This window comes from Nyctereutes procyonoides, unplaced genomic scaffold (assembly GCF_905146905.1).
Source record: "Nyctereutes procyonoides isolate TBG_1078 unplaced genomic scaffold, NYPRO_anot_genome, whole genome shotgun sequence".
Classification (NCBI taxonomy): domain Eukaryota; kingdom Metazoa; phylum Chordata; class Mammalia; order Carnivora; family Canidae; genus Nyctereutes; species Nyctereutes procyonoides.
The window spans coordinates 13,439,873-13,459,807 of record NW_026575052.1 but is presented as its reverse complement, the minus strand read 5'-3'; the positions used below and the strand labels follow the sequence as shown (position 1 = coordinate 13,459,807).

The 19,935-nt window shown below is 49.0% G+C and overlaps 1 protein-coding gene across 1 annotated transcript; it reads right to left on the bottom strand.

Annotated features, from left to right (window-relative positions):
* Positions 1–1,007: 1,007 nt before the first annotated feature.
* SESN2 (sestrin 2) lies at positions 1,008–18,545 on the bottom strand. The gene is made up of 10 exons (XM_055332394.1): positions 18,089–18,545; positions 11,365–11,430; positions 9,549–9,746; positions 8,842–9,024; positions 8,522–8,734; positions 7,434–7,584; positions 6,858–6,976; positions 6,292–6,482; positions 3,309–3,453; positions 1,008–2,891 (listed from the first exon to the last, which is right to left on the bottom strand). Exons 1-10 carry the CDS (start codon positions 18,185–18,187, stop codon positions 2,805–2,807), a joined length of 1,452 nt encoding a protein of 483 aa, XP_055188369.1. The 5' UTR covers positions 18,188–18,545; the 3' UTR covers positions 1,008–2,804.
* Between the last annotated feature and the right edge of the window lie 1,390 nt (positions 18,546–19,935).

Genomic DNA, 19,935 nt, shown 5'->3' with positions numbered 1-19,935 from the left:
GAAGATGGAGATAGCAAATTCGAAAACATTCGGCAAAAGTCATTCAATAATGCGATCTGGAGAACTGAAGACACATCGCCTCTGTTTTCATGGCAGAGGAAACTTAAGTCAGGACCAGAATCCCAGTTTTCTATTCTAGTCTGGTTTGTTCTCTCAACACCCTCTCAAATGACTTTAGAAAGAAGAACAAGTATATAGGACGCCACAAAAATGAAGAGAGGAAAGAGAAAGGGAACATGAAGTTATCAGGGGGGGCTTCCTGGAGGAGACCCCCCAGTTTTCATTTTATGACAGCAGTGTTCGGAGGAAGTGGGAAGCCAACAGAAGAGGTCTTGGTTCTTAGTCATAATGTGATTTCCCTGATACGCTTTACTAAAGTTCCCGGTGCCCAGAGAAGCTAAGAAGCTTGACCGAGATCACACAGCTGCTGAATGGCAGTGGCACCATGTGGAGATCACATCTAACCCTCTTCACCTGGTTCTGTCTCCTTGGTGCTGAGAAAGTGATGAGAAGCAGGTAAGCACAATGTGGTGGGGCAGGGGACACAAGGGAGGGGTTCCCAGATATCTCAAAAACTTCCCTCTGCTACAGGGGGAGCCCCGCAGTGGGGAAAAGCAGCAAGGTGAAATGCTGAGGCCTACAAGTCAGGCAGACCCTGGTTGGAATCCTGGTTCCACCAGTGACCACCTATGTGGCTGTAGCAATGTCACTTTATCTCTGGGTCTGAATTTTCTCACAGATTCAGAAAAATGGCCTCCAAGTACCCAGTCCAAGGCCAGGCTTAGTGAGATAAATAACACGGCCATTATTCTCCCACAGTGGCAGGGCTGGGCACCCAAGAGACAGAATAGACTTTTAATGCCAACTACTCTCAACCCAGCAGTCACTGGGCACAAGTGCCCAGCAGGGTAGGGGCCAGCAGGTCAGGTCCATGATGCAACCACGGCTTGCTGCTGATGCTAAGAGATGAACCATGACCCTTGGAAAAACAGCCCATAAACAAGAAGTACAAAACAAAACCTCAGTGAACTTTTATTTTTCATCATACAGAACTGGTAGCAAAGCCGAAGATTTCTGCACTTGAACACTAGATATCCCTCCCTATCCCCCGGGGGGACATTTACAGACTCATCATGTCCCTTCTAGAATCCAAACCCCAATGCTGGGGCCTCTTCCCTCCTGCCCAACTTCATTGCAGGGAGGGCTCTGAGGCCGGAAGGGGGTGCCAGTCGCTTCCCCATGCCTGCATGGGTTTGAAATGTGGCACGCTGACCAGGCTCCGTTCTTGCCCCTCTCCAGAGAGGAGGGTCAGAAGCAGCAGCAGCAGCATGACCCCCGCCTTTCTTCAGTCACCTCCAAACTGGTCAGAGAGGAGGCACATACTGCCAGAAGAAGGGCATGGGACGTCACCATTCACAGCTTATTTGCTACAGAAAGTGCCTGGGATCGGTCCTTGGCTGCTTCTGCCTCCAAGCAATCCACCTAAAATCGAGGAAAGGACAGAAACTGGGATTGGGGGGTTCGGATGGGGGGGCTGTCCTAGGAAGGCAGCCAGGAGAGACTGCCTGCCAAGGGGGCAGGCTATCCCTAGAGGCCTTTGAGATTCTGCAAGCTTTGCAGTTTGCTGCTGGCAGGTCGGCCTGCAAAGCCCAGAGTAGACTCAGACATCACAGAAAGTCTCAGCCCTCCGTTGCAACTATATAAACGGAGGTCAAAAAGGTTTGGCAACGTAGCTATGGTCACACAGGTCAGTTTGAGCAGGACCCAAACAAAAACCCTGGCGTCTCCTGACTCTCCCCCTGAACCCCTGCCTCTGAAACCATCTAGAAAGGCTCACTTGGTGGGAAATGTCTGTAGCAGAGCCGTGGGAGGTTGGAGAGTGGGGTGCCACTACCTGCAGAGCAGGCCCAGTTCTGGGGAGATTTCTCCCTGTGCCCCTCCTCTCAGGCATTGACTGTGGCTATAGAGGTGTGGTCCTGAGAACGTTCCCCTTAAAGAACCGAAATACAGAGAATTGCTAATACTCCCTCCTCTTCAGAAGGCAAAGGGACCCACAGAAGACCCAAACCCTCTAGAGATAATCTACTTTTTTGATGTGCTTGGTCTCTCTTATGGGGCCTCCCACCACCAGGTATGGGAGAGAAGGGGAACAGGGGTGGGTAAGGGGAGGTCAAAGGAGCTAAAGCAGGATCAGGATAACTAGGGAAAAGGGGCCTTCAGGCTGCCCGAAAGAACAGGCTCTCGGGGAGCCAAACACACAGACCAGCTGTGACACTGAGTTTCACATTGACGGGTGAATGGCAGGTGGGAGGAAATGAAATCTGGGAGTGAGGGAGGAGGAGGAAAGGCAAAGCTGCTTGGAGTGTCAGCCCCTGGAGATTTTGCCCCCTCTCCTTCAGGGGCCAGCCAGGGACTTCCCAGTCCAGGAAGGCCACCATACTTGTGATGCCCGTGGCCCAGGCTGCTGGCACATAAATGAGCTCAGTTCATTTCCCTTCTTGTGCCTTCTGCCTCTGGGGTCAGGGACGGGAAGAAGGGCATGGTCCCTTGGGATCTGCTGGTCCTCTTCCAGCTCCCAGGGGCAGAACTGAGGTCCCAGAGTCAGTGCAATGATCCTGTCCATTCCAGTGAGAAGAAGAGAGGGGACAGCTCAGGGGCTGCACGTCATACACAAGCCCACCTCCAGCGTGGGGTGGGAGGCCTGGGACAGAAAGGGATCAGGGTCTGTCTCCAGACAGAGAAGTCCTTGCAGGGAGGAGGATGCCCCCAGGGTCAGTTGCTCTGGGCCCAGATCCTGCTTGGAGTCAGGTCATGTAGCGGGTGATGGCACGGAGGGCGTAGAGCAAGGCAGCCTGCATACGGGCCTCCAAAAGCAGCAAGTTCACGTGGACCTGGGGTGTAGACAAGGACTTGTTGGTGACTGATGTCACTCCTCACCATTCCTATCCTGACTAATCTCTTTATTTCCCAAAGTTAAAAACCAGAGCTGCCCCTGGGCATTCATTTTCTCATTTCACCCTCCCAGCAACCTTGAAATGCAGGCAGTGTTTGCTCTTATTATAAATATAACTAGCTCAGGGGGCAAAGCAACTTGCCCAGGGTCACCAGGCTACTGAGTGATCATGTCAGGCTGGCTGCCACTGAGGACCTTAGGAAGCATACTCCCATTTTATAGGTGAGTAAATGGAGTCAGAAATCACACAGTGGGACCAGGACTTGAACCCAGGATGGTACACCCAGGTGTCCCAACTGGGGGAAGACTCAGCCTGGGAAAGCACATTGGGTCCTGACCCCATTCTCTCCTGTACCTTCTCTGAGTGGCGGAAGTGCCTCCAGAAGAGGTTGTACATTCTTCGCGTGGTCTTCTCTGGGTAGCAGGCCACCGTCTTGATATAGACCTTGAGGTTCCGTTCCAAGAGCTGGTTCACCTCCCCGTAGTCATAGTCATCATATCTGAATAGAAAGACCTCGATAGCATCACTCTCCAAGTGACTCCTCTCCCCTACCCCCACCCTATAGAAGGAGGAACAGAGTGTGGCAAGAAAAAGCAGAAGGTAGGAAGCAAGTAGAAGCTTGGTTCCTCTTAGAAAAACAGCTGATGTCATACGTTGCAGGCCACTAGACTGGTAGGGGACCACTCCAAAGACTGCAGACAATTAGCATGCCATATTGAGTACCAGTCGTGTGCTGTGTGAACATGTGCTCATGGAATCCTCAAAACTACTATAGAAGCTGTCTACAGAACTATTATATATAAAACACCATATTCATCAGCCCCATTGTATAACTGAAAGGGAAAGTGAGAGAGGTGAAGTCACTTGTCCTGGGAATGGATTTCAAACCCAGCTCTGCCCAGCTCCAAGGTCATATTCATACAGTAAAAGCCATGGAAGAAGGGGCAGGAGGTCAGTACAACTACTTTCCCTGGAGAAGGCATAGAGAAAGGGAAAAAGAAGTGGTACTCATTTTACAGATGGCCAAACTAAGGCCTGGAGCAGATAATTAACTTGTTCAAAGTCAAAGAGCAAGTTGGTGACAAGTCTGGAAGCCACTTTGTCACTCTCCAGTCCAGTGAGCCAGTGAGTCATCACAGATCAGTTTGGATGGGGTAAATTGGCTGAAAACTGGAGGACAGATTCAGTAGACAGAGGCGTGAGAGTAAGAACCATGCTGGAGAATGGGGAAGTGTGGACCAGGGAGCTGGGCAGAAGCAGCCTGTGCCACACTCTAAGACGCTTGCCCCTCTTCCACCTCCCCTGGGCTGGAAAACTGTCCATGACTAGCAAGAAGACGCCCAATTAAATACAAATGAATCCACCCAGTGAAATATAATTTACAGCCAGTAGTACAAAAACACACATTTTCTACAGGGAACATGTACCTTTCTAAAACGTAGGGTTTTTTTTTTTTTTTTTTTAGATGCTTGGACTAAACCACTAAATGAAAAAAGCAAAATCACATATTCATTAAAATAGCCACAACACATTTGATTAAATGAGTAAAATAAGTGAAATGAGTAGGGAGAAAATCTTGTGTTTGTAAAATTATGTGTGTTTTGGTTATTGGCGTGTGGAAAAAAGCCAGGAGAGAAATACTTGACAATAATAAGAGCAGGTGGGATCATGGATGATCTTTATTTTCTCCTTTTTGTTACTTCTGTTTTCTAGATTTACTATAAATCTAGTTCTCTCTATAAACATCAAATACACATTTAAAAAATGTAATTACTGTTATAACTCCAACTACAGAAAAGCAACTACATTAGAAAGAAGAAAAGCAACGGAGAAAGACTGTCACAGGATGGGGATGTGGTTGTTAAGTAGCTGAATTTGGGAAATGGTTTTTTTCCCCTTAATTCTCTGAATTTCTTACAATGTTATCAGAGTAAGATTTCTTAAAAAAAAAAAATTGGTCTGGGGGCACCTGGGAGGCTCAGTCGGTCTGACTCTTGGTTTTGGCTCAGGTCATGATCTCAGGGTCATGAGATCAAGCCCCACTTTGGGCTCTGCACTCAGCCTGGAGTCTGCTGGAGATTCTATCTCTCTCCCTTTGTCCTCCCCCAGCTCACACACTTGCTATCTTTCTCCCTCTCAAAAATAAATAAACACAATCTTTTTAAAAAATTAATTTTTTAAAAATAGGGGTGCCTGGGCAGCTCAGACAGTTAAGTGACTTAAGATTTTATTTACTAAAAAAAAAAAAAAAAAAAAAAAAAAAAGATTTTATTTACTTATTTGAGAGATGAAGAGAGAGTGAGTGAGAGAGACCACATGAACAGGGTACCTGCCAGGCTCGATCCTAGGACTCTGGGATCACGACCTGAGCAAAGGGAAACGCTTAACTGACTGAGCCACTCAGGCACCCCATGGTCTGTGTATATTCTTGACAAGTAATTTCAGATCTAGTGATCATCTATAAGGATTTAGGTATAAGGGTAGCCAGTGCACATGGTGTTTTTAATAGTGAAAAACTGCAAACTATCTACACATCCAATAATTGAGGCGTGGTTGAATTAAGCTACATCCATAATGGAACACCATTCAGTGGTTAAAAAACATAAAAGATCTATTCATACTGACAAGGAAGGCAGTTCACAATAGATGACTAGGTGAAAAAAAAAGCAAGTTGTAGAATATATCAAGCATGATTCCATCAATTAAAAAAAATCTACTTAAATCAGAAAATACTTAAATAACAAGATGAAAATGTTAATCATACAGTATCCAGAGACAACCATTATTAATTAACATTTTAGCGTGTAGCCTTCCACACATTTTCCATGCACGCACACATTTTTAGTAAAGAAAAGGGGGGAACAAAAGGAAGATTCTGGTTGGTAACCAGCTTTCTTTTTTCTCAATACATTTTGTACAATTTCCTATAGCAATATAAAGAAACCATTATTATAATTTGTAATAGCTGCATACTTTTTCACTGAGTGGATATAACGTTATTTAAAGTCTTCTTACTGATGTGCATTTATGTCATCCTTATTTATTGTAAGAGAAGAGCTCCTACTTGGAATGGAAACACACATTCTCTCTCCCTCCTGACTCTTCAAAGTATCTCCTTAGTTATCTCTAGAGGGTGGGATTAAAGAGTTTCCTTTACAAGGTTCAAACAGCACATCTATTATCTTTTATAATCAGCAAAGAAATGAATTTGCTTTGAAAAATACTATAGGCAGGAAGAAGGGAAAAGAAATAAACAAAGAACAAAAGGAAATAGCTGTGAGCTGAGGTTGAGGGTTTGTAGCACACATGCACACTGGATGAGGGGCTCTATGCTCACCTGATCCCAAAGACACAGTGGATGTAATTCCAGATGGCCCTTCGGAGCATGGAGGTGTCTACTCCACTGTGCATGGCAATGGTGTTGTAGGTAAGGCTATAGGCTGCCTGGAACTTCTCATCCAGCAGCTGCCCACCCTCAGGGTAAAGCCGCTGGATCAGTGAATAGCCATGGTCTTCCCAGGTATAATCCTGAAAAATGTGGGAAGGGGTCAGGGAGTATAATCTTGGGGGTCCAAGGTTGGCCATAGGGACCCCATCCTCTGGAGCACAATTTCACTCTTTATAGTCTCTTTCCTGCCCCACAGATCTAACTTGCTGCCTGATCTGGGCCTGCTGCTTGGTCTGGGAGAAGTCAAAGAGAATGCACCTTGGTGATGACCTTCTCCCTGTGACCAGGATCCCCTGAGCTTAGGGCACAGATAGGTCCTGACACGATTCAGGGTCTCCCATTTCCCTCACAAAATCTCAAGGGAGAAGATGCCTGGCTTTCTAACCACTCAAGCCATCCACCCCTTGCTTGTTTGTAAACCCAGTGCAATGCCAACAAGAGCCTAGAGAACCTACCTGGGCACGGAAGGTGGGGGGCGCCTCAGCCCCTCGCCGGGTAAAGTCCTCATATCCAAAAGTCGGGTCCTCCACAAAGCACAGCATGTCTGGGTGTGGAGAAGGCTCCAGGATGTCGGCTAAGGATGTCAGAAACAGGTCACAGTGAGGCCAAGGCATGGAGTACAGGAGCATCTACTCCTGATTAATCAGTAATGGGTGGGGGTAGATGAGGCTGCCCATGGACCCGGCGGATAAAGCCCCCAGTAATAATCATAGCAATCCTGACAACAGTAGTTATTCATGGAGCCATTTACTCTGTGCTAAGAGTTTTGCTTCCATTGTCCCATTTACCCCACAAACCAATCCTTCACGTGGGAGGAGACTGAGGCCCCGAGACAGAAAGTGAATTCTCAGGGGTCACATTGCCAGAGGGGCTGACCCTAAAGTCCATGCTCGGAACCTCCTAGAAGAAGTGGTTGAGATGTGGCTGCCTCCAAAATATAAGAGGGGCCATGCATGAAGATGCCTACTCCCCAGCAGAGATGGTGTAAGAAGGGGGCAGCCCCTGGAACCTGGCTTCCTGTGACGTTGTACCTGAGGGAGTCACCAGAAGGCTCTCTGACTTCTCCAGCTCAAAGCGGCTCTCCATCTCCTCCTGGGATGCTCCCTCATCCCGTAACAGACTCTCCTGGAGCTGCCTCATGCGTTCCATCAAAGCTTCCACGTCTCGGGCAGCCTCAAAGCCCTGCAGGAGGGACCCCGTGGTGACCACTTACTCCTCAGCCCCAGGAAACTCCACACATCCTTCCCATAAGCCAGGCCATCCCGAGCAACCACAGGGGTGCACTGCCTCCCGAGGCAGCTAGTGGGCTGGGCAGCTTGTGTGTTGTGCTTTCCAAAGCGAAGTTCAAGGGGCATCTGGGTGGCTCAGTCAGTTAAGTGTCTGCCTACGGCTCTCAGGTCCTGGGATCAAGCCCTGCCGTATCCTGGCTCCCTCTTCTGCAGGGAGACTGCTCTTCCCTTGCCCTCTGCCCCTCCCCCTGCCTGTGCCTGTTCTCTCGCTCTCCCTAATAAAAAAATAAAATCTTAAAAAAAAAAAAAAATGATGCCTGGGTGGCTCAGCAGTTGAGCATCTGTCTTTGGCTCAGGGCGTGATCCTGGAGTCCGGGGATCAAGTCCCACATCGGGCTTCCTGCATGGAGCCTGCTTCTTCCTCTGTTTGTGTCTCTGCCTCTCTCTCTGTGTCTATCATGAATAAATTAAAAAAAATCTTCAAAAAAAAAAGTGAAGTTTAAGAAGCTATGGAATAGGCATGTCTTCTCTGACCATCAACCTCCCTCACTGGAAAGGGGATTATTAAAGTATCTGTAATTTTATATTAAAACAAACAAGGCCATCTGATGGAGTAAGAGGCAAACTTTCTAAAGTGCTAATACTCAGGAGACCTTATGCCTAAGACGCTACATGCCAAGGGGCCTACCACATGGTTATTTCATTTGATCCTCACAACCCCTATGAAGTAGGGGTCTGTAGCCTCATTTCACAGATGAGGAAACCAAGTTTCAAAGTCAACTAACTTTTCTGAGGCCTCTCTGCATGAGATAGGGAAACACCGGCTTCCATGCAAGGACCAGAGGCCATGCGAGCTTCTTCTCCCAATAAGACCCAGGCCCACGACTTACCCCAGAGTTGTTCATTGGGTCCCTGCTGGGTGGGCTACTCTGCCCACTGGGGGGTGAAGGTGCCTGGGGGGCAGGGCTGCCCTCTGAGTCCCCCTCAGGGAGGATGCCACAGCCAAACACAAAGGAGGCCAGTGAATGGCAGTGGGTGAGCAGGACCAGTGCCTGGATGAGCTCTGCCAGAGACCAGCTGTGCTCGCCTGTCTTCAGCAAGGCCTGGAGAGGAAAGAAGGCCAGACTGGCTCAGTGCCTGGCCCCGGGCTGACTGCCTGACATGCCCCAGCCCAGCCCCTTTGCTCCCACTGCCTCTCTGCCCACGGCACCTGGATATGTTCCTTGGTGATGAGCCATGGCCGGTGTGCCAGCAACTTGTTGATCTCACTGAGCTTGCGTAGCTTCTCGGGAGCACGATGGAGACCAAGTAGCCACTCAGGGTCACCACCCGTCTGCAGAAACTCAGCCATGTGAGAACCCACCAAGTAAGAACACTGATGGCGGGCGGCAGCCTGTGGAGGGGGTGGACAGATCCTTGCTCAGGGTAGATACCCCATGGAGGGAGAAATCCCAGACCTCACTGTGGCCAGAGAGGCAGGACTCTGAGGTCCTGACCCCAGCTCCACTAGTTTACTCTCCTTCCTTGGGCAGGTCACCTGACTCCTTTGTGCCTGTTTCCTTCTTCATAAAGTAGGCACTAAAAATGCCTCTTTGGGGTGCCTGGGTGGCTCAGTCAGTTAAGCATCTGACTTGCTATCAGCTCAGGTCTTGATTTATCTCAGGGTTATGAGTTCAATCCCTGCATTGGGCTCCATGCTGAGTATGGAGCCTACTTAATTAAAAAAAAAAAAAAAGGAAAGAAAGCCTCTCTTCATAATTCTGTGGATGATTAGATAAAGTTAGGGCTTTCCTCTGCACTGTGCAACCTTTCCTCCTGGGCTATGGAATGAATTTAGGAAGCACCCAGCAAAGAGATCTCAAGACCAAAACCCCCCATGTGGCCAACCCTACAAGAGTTGGACTCAGACAGGCTCACCATGATGGCAATGTAGTGGCGCCAGGAGCTGGCCAGGGGCCCGTCTGTGTGCAGCAAGAGGTAGTGCAGACGCCAAAAGCAGCTAAAATAGTCAGGGTGCAGGCCCATCACCACTGCCAGATTGTCCACCCGTCCAGAGGACATCAGTGCCTCTAGCCTCAGGTGCTGCTCCAGGCTCTCAGCTCCCTCCTGAAGGACCTGCCAAGCAAAGGAGAGAGGGTGAGTTCCCAGACCACCCTCCACATCAAAGAGACCAATGTATTCATTGTGTTGGGACTATAATAGCCAAGAAACTAAAAACTGACCGTCATGTCCAAAAAAAAAGGGAAAATAGGGGAGGAATAGAGAATTCTTTAAATGATCTCTTTGCTCAAGGTTACAGATCTAGTAAATGACCAGAACGTGGATTCAAATCCAGATTAGCACCAAAGCCTGTTTATTTCCTTCATTATAAAAGAGGACTGGTTATTTACAAATGAAAAAAGAAAATACAAGAACAATACTTGAGTTTAAAAACTCTGGGCTGGATATAAATAATCAGCAGGTGGTTGTTTGCTTTCCATTTACAAAGGGTGGAGAGGGAACTGGGGGTGGAGAGGGGGCAAGTTAGACATTTGTTAACAGCTCATTAACTGCTTGGCTACACATTTAGGAGAGCAAACAGGACGACAAAACAAAACATTTATTTTTGTTCCCTGAAGGCCAAAGAAATAGGAGGAAACTATTATTTTAAAATTCTTCTGGCATGTAGTTTGAAGGTAATGCCCCTCCCCCCCAACCCCATGCTAGAATGTCGTCAGCTCCGTGATGACAAGGGTTTTGGCTGTCTTGTTCTGTCTTAGCCCCAGCACCTACAACAGTGCCTGACATGGACTAATCATTCAATAGATATCTGTTAAATAAATGAATAAATGATCTGACTCAGTGGATAAATTATGTCTCTTGTATTAGATGTTTCTTGTAGTGATGAAAATAAAGAACATGATGATAACCGCCTCCCCCATATGTTGTAAACTATGACCTTGGTTCTATATGAAAAAAAGCCCCAAAACAGTGATAAACAGTTAAGTAACAGTGATTATCTCTGTGGGAGGTCGGATTACAGGAGACCAGAGCCTTCTGAGACATTAAAAATTTTCTTATAATGAACATAATATCACTTTTGAAGTTGAAAAAAAAAAGTAATTTATGTATAGTCAAATAAGAGCAGTTAATATAGATAGTTTATCTTTTTAAAGAACAGGCCTGGGGCACCAGGGTAGCTCAGTAGATTAAGCGTCTGCCTTTGGTTTAGGTCATGATCCCAGGGATCGAGCCCCTGTGTCAGGCTCCTCCTCAATGGAGAGTCTGCTTCACCCTTTCCCTCTGCCACTCGCCCTGCTTGTGCTTTTGCTCTGTCAAATAAATAAAATAAAATAAAATAAAATAAAATAAAATAAAATAAAATAAAAATAAATAAGGAAGGAAGGAAGGAAGGAAAGAAGAAAGAAAGAAAGAAAGAAAGAAAGAAAGAAAGAAAGAAAGAAAGAAAGAAAAAAAGAAAGAAAAAAAGAAAGAAAGAGCCTTGTTCTGGGAATCAAAAGTTTGTTCATTACCTAGCTGTCATTATCACTTTATCTCTTTGAGCCTGTTTCTTCCCAGCAACGTGGGGTTGATATGCATGCTTCACAGAGCTGTTTGTGGGTTAAATGAGTCAAGAACCTGAAGCTAGTTTCAAAGCTGTTATTTCAAGAGACAGGAAAAGACCCCCACCCACACAACGTCCCATGTCCTTTCTTCCCAGAGGCCAAAAATTCCTAACCCCTTCCAAGCCTACCTCCTCTACTGGGATGAAGGCACTGGGCCCTCGGGGGCCTCGCCGAGCCCGGCTTTCCCTCTGCTCCTAGAAGGAAACACATCATGATTATTGGAGGTAAAAGTGAAGACTTATGAGTATAGTTATCTCTCCAGCTTTTTCTTCCTACTCAAGGGGGCACACAGAGCTTTTAAAACCACCCTTTGGGGGCAGCCCGGGTGGCTCAGCGGTTTAGCGCTGCCTTCAGCCCAGGGTGTAATCCTGGAGACCCAGGATCGAGTCCCACATCGGGCTCCCTGTGTGGAGCCAGCTTCTCCCTCTGCCTGTGTCTTTGCCTCTCTCTCTTTCTCTGTTCTCTACGAATAAATAAATAAAATCTTAAAAAACAAAACAAAACCACCCTTTGGGGCAGCCCGGGTGGCTCAGCGGTTTAGCCCTTCAGCCCAGGGTGTGATCCTGGAGACCCGGGATGGAGTCCCACGTCAGGCTCCCTGCATGGAGCCTGCTTCTCCCTCTGCCTGTGCCTTTGTCTCTCTCTCTCTCTCGTGAATAAATAAAATATTTTTTAAAATAAATAAAACCACCCTTTGGTGCACACTGTACGGAAGAGTCAGGTGGGAGATATACACATGTTGGCAGGTGGAGAAAGGATAAGCAAGGAAGAGCTCACCCTACAGGGTGAGGTTTTCAGGAACTGGGCAGGGACCCAGGAGTCCCAGTTTTAGGTGGGAGGGGGATGGGAAGGGGAAAAATATATAGCAACCATGGTACACATCTCTAGGAGGCCACCTTTTTAGTAGCCCTGGAGATCCCATACAAGAAATCCTGAAACTAGATTAGCATCTACCTTACTTAGATTCCTATGATACAGCCTCAATTGCTTTCCAGCTGTCACTTCTTCATCCCTCCCACTTCCATCACCTTAGACTACACCATCCCTTGTCTGGACCGCCACCCACAGCCCTACCAATGTTCTTCCTGCTTCCATTGCCCTGCCCTCTTCTACCTATCCTCCAACAAATGAACAAAACAAATGCATAAAGAAAATATCCTGCCCAAACTATACCTCTAGAACTGGAAGCACATTTAGTGAGTCCGTGACACTGGTGGTTTCTAGGAGGGCAAACTTTCTGTAGCCAAGGGAAATTTTCTCAAGTGCAAATCTGGTCAACTGGCTTAAAACCCTGCCTCTAGTACTCATACCTTTCCAGGTAAATTAGTAGTTCTGGCCTACTGTTCTCCCACTGGTCACTTCTTTTGCCAAATTAACTCATAGTCTTCCAAGGTTGGGGAACCTTCTTCTGACCCTCATCTGTGACCCTACAATTCCTGGTGCTTTTGCTTCTGATAATATTGTCTTCTAATTGTCTGATTCAGATCTCCCACTACCAGATCACATTTTGAGGACAGCAGGCTAGGTCATTCATACCAGTCTGTGAATGAAGAAAACAGAGAAAATAGAGAGGAATGGAGGGAATCTAAGCAGGGCATACAAGGCTGACAGTAGCAGTTCTTCTGATGTCATGCACTGGAGTCTCTTTGGAACCCACCATTCATGTACTCACTAAATCTGCTCCTAGTCTGAGAGGTAGGGTTCAGAGAGGATGTTTATTGTTTATTTATTTATTTATTATTTATTTATTATTTATTTATTTATTTGTTTGTTTTGATAACTGGGAGGGGAGCTCTCAGTACTGGCCTTGGAAACAGTTTACCCAAATCAGAGTCATGCTCTACTGGACAGAGACAGTATCCCCCTAGCTCTCCCCTCACTGGAAACCAGACTGAGTATCAATCCACAGGTGTCCAGGGACTAAAGATTATAATTGAACTTCCTTCTCAGATGGCCAAAACACCCCAGAGAGAGACAGAACTTTGGGACTCTGAAAGACCACACAGAAAGAACAATGGAATCTGGAAGTCCCAGGTCTGAGGACCAATTCTGCTACTAACTTGCTGTTTGACTTTGAGAAAGTGACCTAGACCCTCTGGGTCTTAATCTTAGACAAAAAAGGTAGTTGGGCTAATTGCTCAGCCCCTTTCAGCCCACACTTCTGGGAGCTACCAGGCCAGGCTGGTCCAAGTCCAGTACAGAAATCCCAGCAATCTCCAAGTACTCTCTTTCAGCTTCCCTCCTCCCTCACCAAAGAAAAAAAGCCTAACAGCTCTGTCTAGTAGGAGATAAGGACTGCTGACTCCACATTCTGGGCCTCTCCCTCAGGGGACCTGAGGACAGATAGAAAACCAGGGTGGGGGTAGGGGTGGGGGACCTGGAGGGCCCCTCAGGGTGCTGAGGAGGTACAGGGACCAGCCTTGGGTACCCCTTCTTACTCTAAAATTTGCCCCAGGACCTGTTAAGGGAAAGATCTGATGCCTGTAGGTCTTTAGGTGATAAGTCGGGACCCACCAACATTTTCAGTCCTGAGCAGGATGATGATAATGATGATGGTGATGGTGATGATGGTGACAGCCATGATGGTAATTATAGAGTACAGTTAAAAGATACAGGTTCTTGGCCCAGAATTCCTGGGATCATATGACAACCCCACAACCTATTATCCGCTAGCTATGGGAGCCTCGGTTTCCCCACCAAATAATGGGGATAAGGGTACCCACTTTCACTGGGCAGTCATGAGTATTTAATGAGATAATGCCCCTATAGCCTTTACCTCAGTACCTCTGTCACACAAAGCACTTAATAAAAGGCAGCAGTCAGCGATCATTAACCTCGTAATTTTCAAACAAGGACTTCACAACCCACGAGGTACAAAACCCCTTTGAGAAGCTTTCAAAAAGATGCCAATGCCAAGGTCCCACCTCCAGCAATTCTGATTTAATTGGGTGGGGCCCAACATAATTTACAGCTAGGGTGGAGGGCCACGGTTTCACACCCTTTATTGATCATTTTCTCAAGTCTAAGGCACTGTGCTAAGTGCTTTCCAGGTGGAACCAGAATTAATTTGTTCATTCAACAAATATTTTTGATGACTATAATGCAGACAGCTAGAGAACAGGAATGAAAAGACAGTCTCAGCCTTCACAGAATTTATGATCTAAAGGAGAATGACAGATGAATAGGATTTTAAATCATAGATTGTGTAAAGTAAATGAAATAGAGAATGAGACAGTCTATGATGGAGTGGGGGTGTACCACATATCAGTCTGAGGAAACAGGGAAAGCTACTGGGGAGCTAACCTTTGTGTCAATATCTAAATATCAAATATCTAAATAAGTTGATGAGAAGGCAGCAGGGCCCATAGAGATCTAGGGGACCAGCATTCCAGCCACAGGGAACAGAAAATACAAAGATCTGAAGGCAAGACCAAGTAGATTCTAATCCAGAGCTCCAATACCCTGAAAGCTTCTCTGATCTTGACACCCAGAACTTCAGGGGGAAGTAGACAGAACAAGGTCCCACCACCGAGAGATGATGCCTCCAGCTCAGCCCTCCCCTATTTCCCAGGGTAGGGAGTCATAATAACAATGGTAGGTAACACCACCGATTACCATCAGCTAGGCGTTTTTCATGCACTTAAGGTAGGATCTACTACTACTCCTAGAGCTCCCATTTTACAGATGATGAACAAGTCCCAGGGAGGTCAAGTCAGACTTTGTACCTGCGGTTCACCAGGAGTGAGAATCTCCTTTTCCCTGTCCACATTCCCTGGGATCCACTGCTCCCAGTCACAGCACCTGCATATTGTGTTCTTTCTTACTTGGAGGGCACACTGGATCTAGCTCCCTGTGACCCCAGTAACACTGAAGTCAGACAGCCCTCTCAGTGGCCACTGAACAGGGAAGGCTTTAGGCAAGTTGTAAAAGGGGGATAATCACCCCTCAAGCTCAGTGCCAGGCTCCTAATATAAAAACTCGCTAAATGTTAATTTTTATATTAGCTCAGGCATTTGCACTCAGGTTCCATTGACTCTTCATCAGTTTTGGGGGTAAGGGCTGGGGGTCTCTATGTTGCATACAAGATTAAGGTTCCAAAGGTTAAGCACCAGCTGACAAGTGGCCAGTTTGAGATGGGAGCTCAGTTCAGTTTGGCTTCCAAGGGTTCTGTCTACCACCCACATCAGCCTCTTGGAGTAGCCCCAGCCTTTATTCCCAGTATCCTATCCAGAGCCTGTAACCCCCAGGACTCAGCTACACACACCTATGAAGTCATTCGGCCAGCTGGGAAGGGACAGAGACTCCCCCAACCTCACTCCACGGCAGAACTCAGGTACCTGCCACAATTTACACACGAGAGGGAGACCGACAGCCCAAGCAGCCTCTTACTCCAGCCTTGGAAGGAGGGGGTGTGAGTGGCGCCATGGGCTGGGCACTAGGCTAAGTGCTTTACACATATGATCTGGCTGATTTCTCACAACTACCCTGAGGGAAATAGGTCTTATTCCTTCTTCAGAGACAGCTCACTGAGGCTTCTTCTGAGTCCTGTTCCAGATGTGCACAGCTCAGATCTGACTTGAAAGCACATGCAGGTCACAAGGGTCAGCTAAGCCAACAAGGGACAAAGAGTTAGGAGCACTTACTAGGTGCTAAGAACAGTGCTGGAAAGGTGACCAACAGAATGTTTCTAGTCTAGCAAAGGAAACACACAAAATGCCGATTACATGACTGTTACACTATAAGTGGATTAAAGCTCCAACAACCGAGAAGAGGAGAAGACTACTAAAGGAGGGTATGCAGAAGGGCCTTATCGGGTGGGGGAGGGAGAGAGTTTCCCTGAGGAAGTGATGTTTGAGGAAGTGATTCTAGAGCTCAAGAGGGCTCAAAACATATACCATTGGTCCTAGAGTGAAGTCCTAGGGTCTGTAGGCTTTGACCCCTTTAGGTTAAGGGCATGTGGTGAAATGCTGGGAGGTGAGGGGCCAGCATGTCTGGTGTTCCCTTGGGCACCAGGCTCTGTAAGTTCAGTGCCCTACAGTCTTCTAAGGGTGCTGCTTAAAGCAGGCATCTTCCCAAGGTCCTCTTCTTGAGAGAGAAGACTATGTGGACAGTGTTCAGATATCTTGCTGCTGACAAGTGGCTTCCATCTAAAGGCCACTCCCTAGAGCCTGCCCAGACCACCTGGGGCACTCTCTTCTCCCCAGGCCACTTCCCAGGCACTAGGAGAGGGATGGGCCAATTCTCACCTCAGGCAAGAGGGACAGGTTCAGGCACTCCATTGTGACACACTCTGGGGAAAGGGAAATGACCACATTCTAACGATACCCAGCATCTCTGACTCAGTTACTATGTTCCAGGAGTTGTGCTTTAGCCTTTGCTTGTATTGTCATTTCTCCCAACAATCCTCAGAGATACTAACAAATCTCCATGGGAAGAAGCTGCAGGAGGGAAAAATGATCACTTGGCCAAGATCACACAGCAAATGAATGAGAGGGCTGGGATATGAACCCAGAACGCTCCCCTCTAGGGGCCAGGTGCCCTCAATAATTCTGTGATTCACCCAGCCTCCTCCAGAAAGAACTAGACTCAGAGTAAAGTGACTTGGTCAAAGCCACTTGGCAAAGTGACAGGATGGGTTTCATTCCTCCACCTGGGGTTCTTAAACCATGATGGCGAAGGGAAGAGATCCCCACAGAAAACCCAGGACACAAACCATCCACCGCTGGAGGTAGGACCCCAAGAAATCATGCTGCTCCGAGAAGGGCAGCAATTTTCCCAGGGTCACCCAGGTTAGGACTAGCACTTGTCACACTCCCAGCCCCAGCAATATACTTACACCATGCTCCAGGCCTGGAACCTAAAACAAACTAAATTCTCTGTAGTGTCAAGCACACTACGGAATCCCAGATACGCCCAGCAAAGAGCTACTTGGCGGGGCTAGTGAAGGAAGTCCCTCCTGGGCCTCAATTTCCTCACCCTGGAAAATGGGGCTATAGTGTAGCTCTATTTAGCTAGTTTAGTACGTGAGGACTCAGAAAAGGCAAAACCGGAGACCAGCACCTAGTAGTGCTAGTGCTTAAATGATAAGATGTCCCCTGTCGCTGGGGGGGGGGGGCGGTTGGAGAGGGGGCAGGAGGTGTGTCAGATTAGGCCCGGCCTCTTCCTAGCTTCACTGCAAAGAGTTCCTGCGAAACAAACTTCTGGGACCTCAGACCGCTTAGTAGGGCTCAGCCTAAAGGACGCTTGCCTTCCCGAGCCGGGTCCAGGGTTTCTCCCCTCTTCCCCCAGCTTTGGCCGCCGCCGCGTACCCCGCGGCCAGCCGAGGCCCCGGAACGCCGACGCTCCCCCGCTGCCAACTGGGGGTGCAGGCGAGGGCGGGGGACGCGCTCGACCTCGGCTGGCAAGTCCCAGGTGCCCCAATCCCCGCACTGGGAGACGGGAACCGGGTCGTAGCCTGGAAAGAGTCCTCCGCCAGCAGCCCCAGCCTAGAGGAAGGGAATCTGCGGAAGGGGGCGGGGAGGAGGAGTGGTCCGGCCGCAGCGCCGGGGATCTGCCTGGACTTGAAGATTCTCCGGTCGAGAGCCCAAACCCAAGATAACCTCGAGAAGGCTCCCCTCTCATTGGCCGGGAGTCCGGGGGAGCCAGGGAAGGTTCCACAGCCCGGGGGGGGGGGGTGGCGGAGAGGGCCGCCACTGCCAGTTGATGCAACCCCATTCCCAGGTTACGCGCTCCACTCCGCCTCCCCCCACCCCACCCCCGAGCCCGGGGCGTTGTGAGGGGGCCGAGGGGGGGCTGCGCAAAGACTCAGTTCGGGACTCAAACGAAGAGTGGCGTCGCTCCGCCGCTGCTTACCTCTCCCGCCCCGGGGCCGCCGCCGCCGCCGCCGCCGCCCGGGGCGAACGGCAGGTAGCCCTTGAGCTCTGCGCGGCACTCGGAGTCTGCAACGATCATGGTGTGTGCCAGGATCTGGCCACGGCTCGCCGGGCACCCGAGGCGGGCGGGCACGCACGCACCCAGGAAGCCGGGGCTAGGGGCCGCTGGGGAGGTCCTAGAGCCCCGGGGAGTCTCTCGGGGTTCCAGAACGCTCCGAGAGCCCAGAACCCGCGAACGGGCGCTCCTCCGCCGGACTCTCCCGTCGGCCGGCTCCTGGAAGGCTGAATGGCCTCGGGAGTCGGGGATTGGCCGCGGCCCTGGGGTTTTCACGGCCCGGAGTGCCTCGGAAGTCCGCAGTGGCCACGGCCGCCCGCCAAGCCAGCGCTCCCCAGCATCCCCGCCGCGGAACTGCCAGCGCTCGCCGGGCTCTGACACCAGCAGCGCCGCTCAGCCTGCTGCGGTCCCCGGGGGAGGGCGGGGACACAAAAGCTCCGCGCCGCAGCCAATCAGAGGCCTGTTTCCCGGGGAGGCGGGGGCGGCACCTCCCCCTGGAACCCAACGCCCGGCCAATCCGCACCGGGAAGCGCCCGGGAACTCTGGGAGCTGTAGTCAGCCCGAGATGCATGCTGCAAACTTTTGCAAAAGGGTTTAGTCACATTGTGGGCAGTATCAGCCGAGAGTGACAGCCAAAAGAGTCATTAGGGCTGCGTGATGAAACGGGACTTCACCGGGCTGGGCCGGAGAGCCGGGTGTGAAATCCCTCCCAAGTTCGTTCTTCAGCTTTTCAGTTCCTGCAGGGACTGGTTAGGGATAGGAGAGGTGGTGCTAATTACAGAGCTGAACCCCAGATTTTTGGAGATTAGAGGGCACAGCCCTGCCCCCCACCCCCGGCCTCCGGGAGGGCTCCGTCTTAAAATGTACCAGGTACTGGGAATCCATCTATTTGTGGAGTCCCTGGAAAAGCCTCCATTCATCGAAAGGTCCTTGGCAACCTCACGTCTAACCTCAATCCCTATGCTGCAGTTTTCTCTCGTGCTTCCTTGGGGTTTCCTCCAGGCCTGTCTTCCATACCCACCACTCCCTTTTTAGAAACTTTGAGGCAAGGTGTCCTACTGGGTCTTTTCTCACGTCTCTCTCTGGCCACTCCTTCTCTGACTCTCTGGAACGTGGGTGTTCCTCAGTTTCTGTTTTTTTCCCTCCTCTCTCCGACACTCTGTCCCTCTCTGATCTCATCCATTTCCTGGCCTTCAGTAATCCTTTTGGGAGTAAGTTGCTTACACCAGAACCTCAGCACCTCAAAGTGAATTCATCTCTTGTTCCCTTCCCACAGTCTCTTCCTTCAGTTTTTCTTTAGAGTTCCACTGTTTGTTTCCATCTTAAACATCCTTTTCTGGATAGGAAATCCTGGGTGGGCTAGATTACCTCCAAGTTTCTCCCTGAGACTAGGCTTACCATTCCAAGGATGACCCTCTGATTTGGCCTGCTGCCTCCAGCTCTTGGAAAAAGAAAATGAATTTCACCCTTTGCTGAGCAACAAAGGCACTTGGGCTAGGGCTCTATCATAACACTTATCCCACTCTACTTTGTACTGTAATTTTCTGTGTACATGTCTTATCTCACCTTCTTGACTATAAGCTCCTTGAGGACAGGGTCCATATCTTGACACCTTTGTCTCGGCCCTATGCCACCAAGGGTGTCCTGCCAATAAAATGCCCTTGGTGACTGAATCTTTCTTTGAATTGAATTCCCCTCTAAATTAACATATTTCAGATTCAGATTTCATTTAAAAAAATTTTATTTATTCATTTTGAGAGGGGAGCACAGGC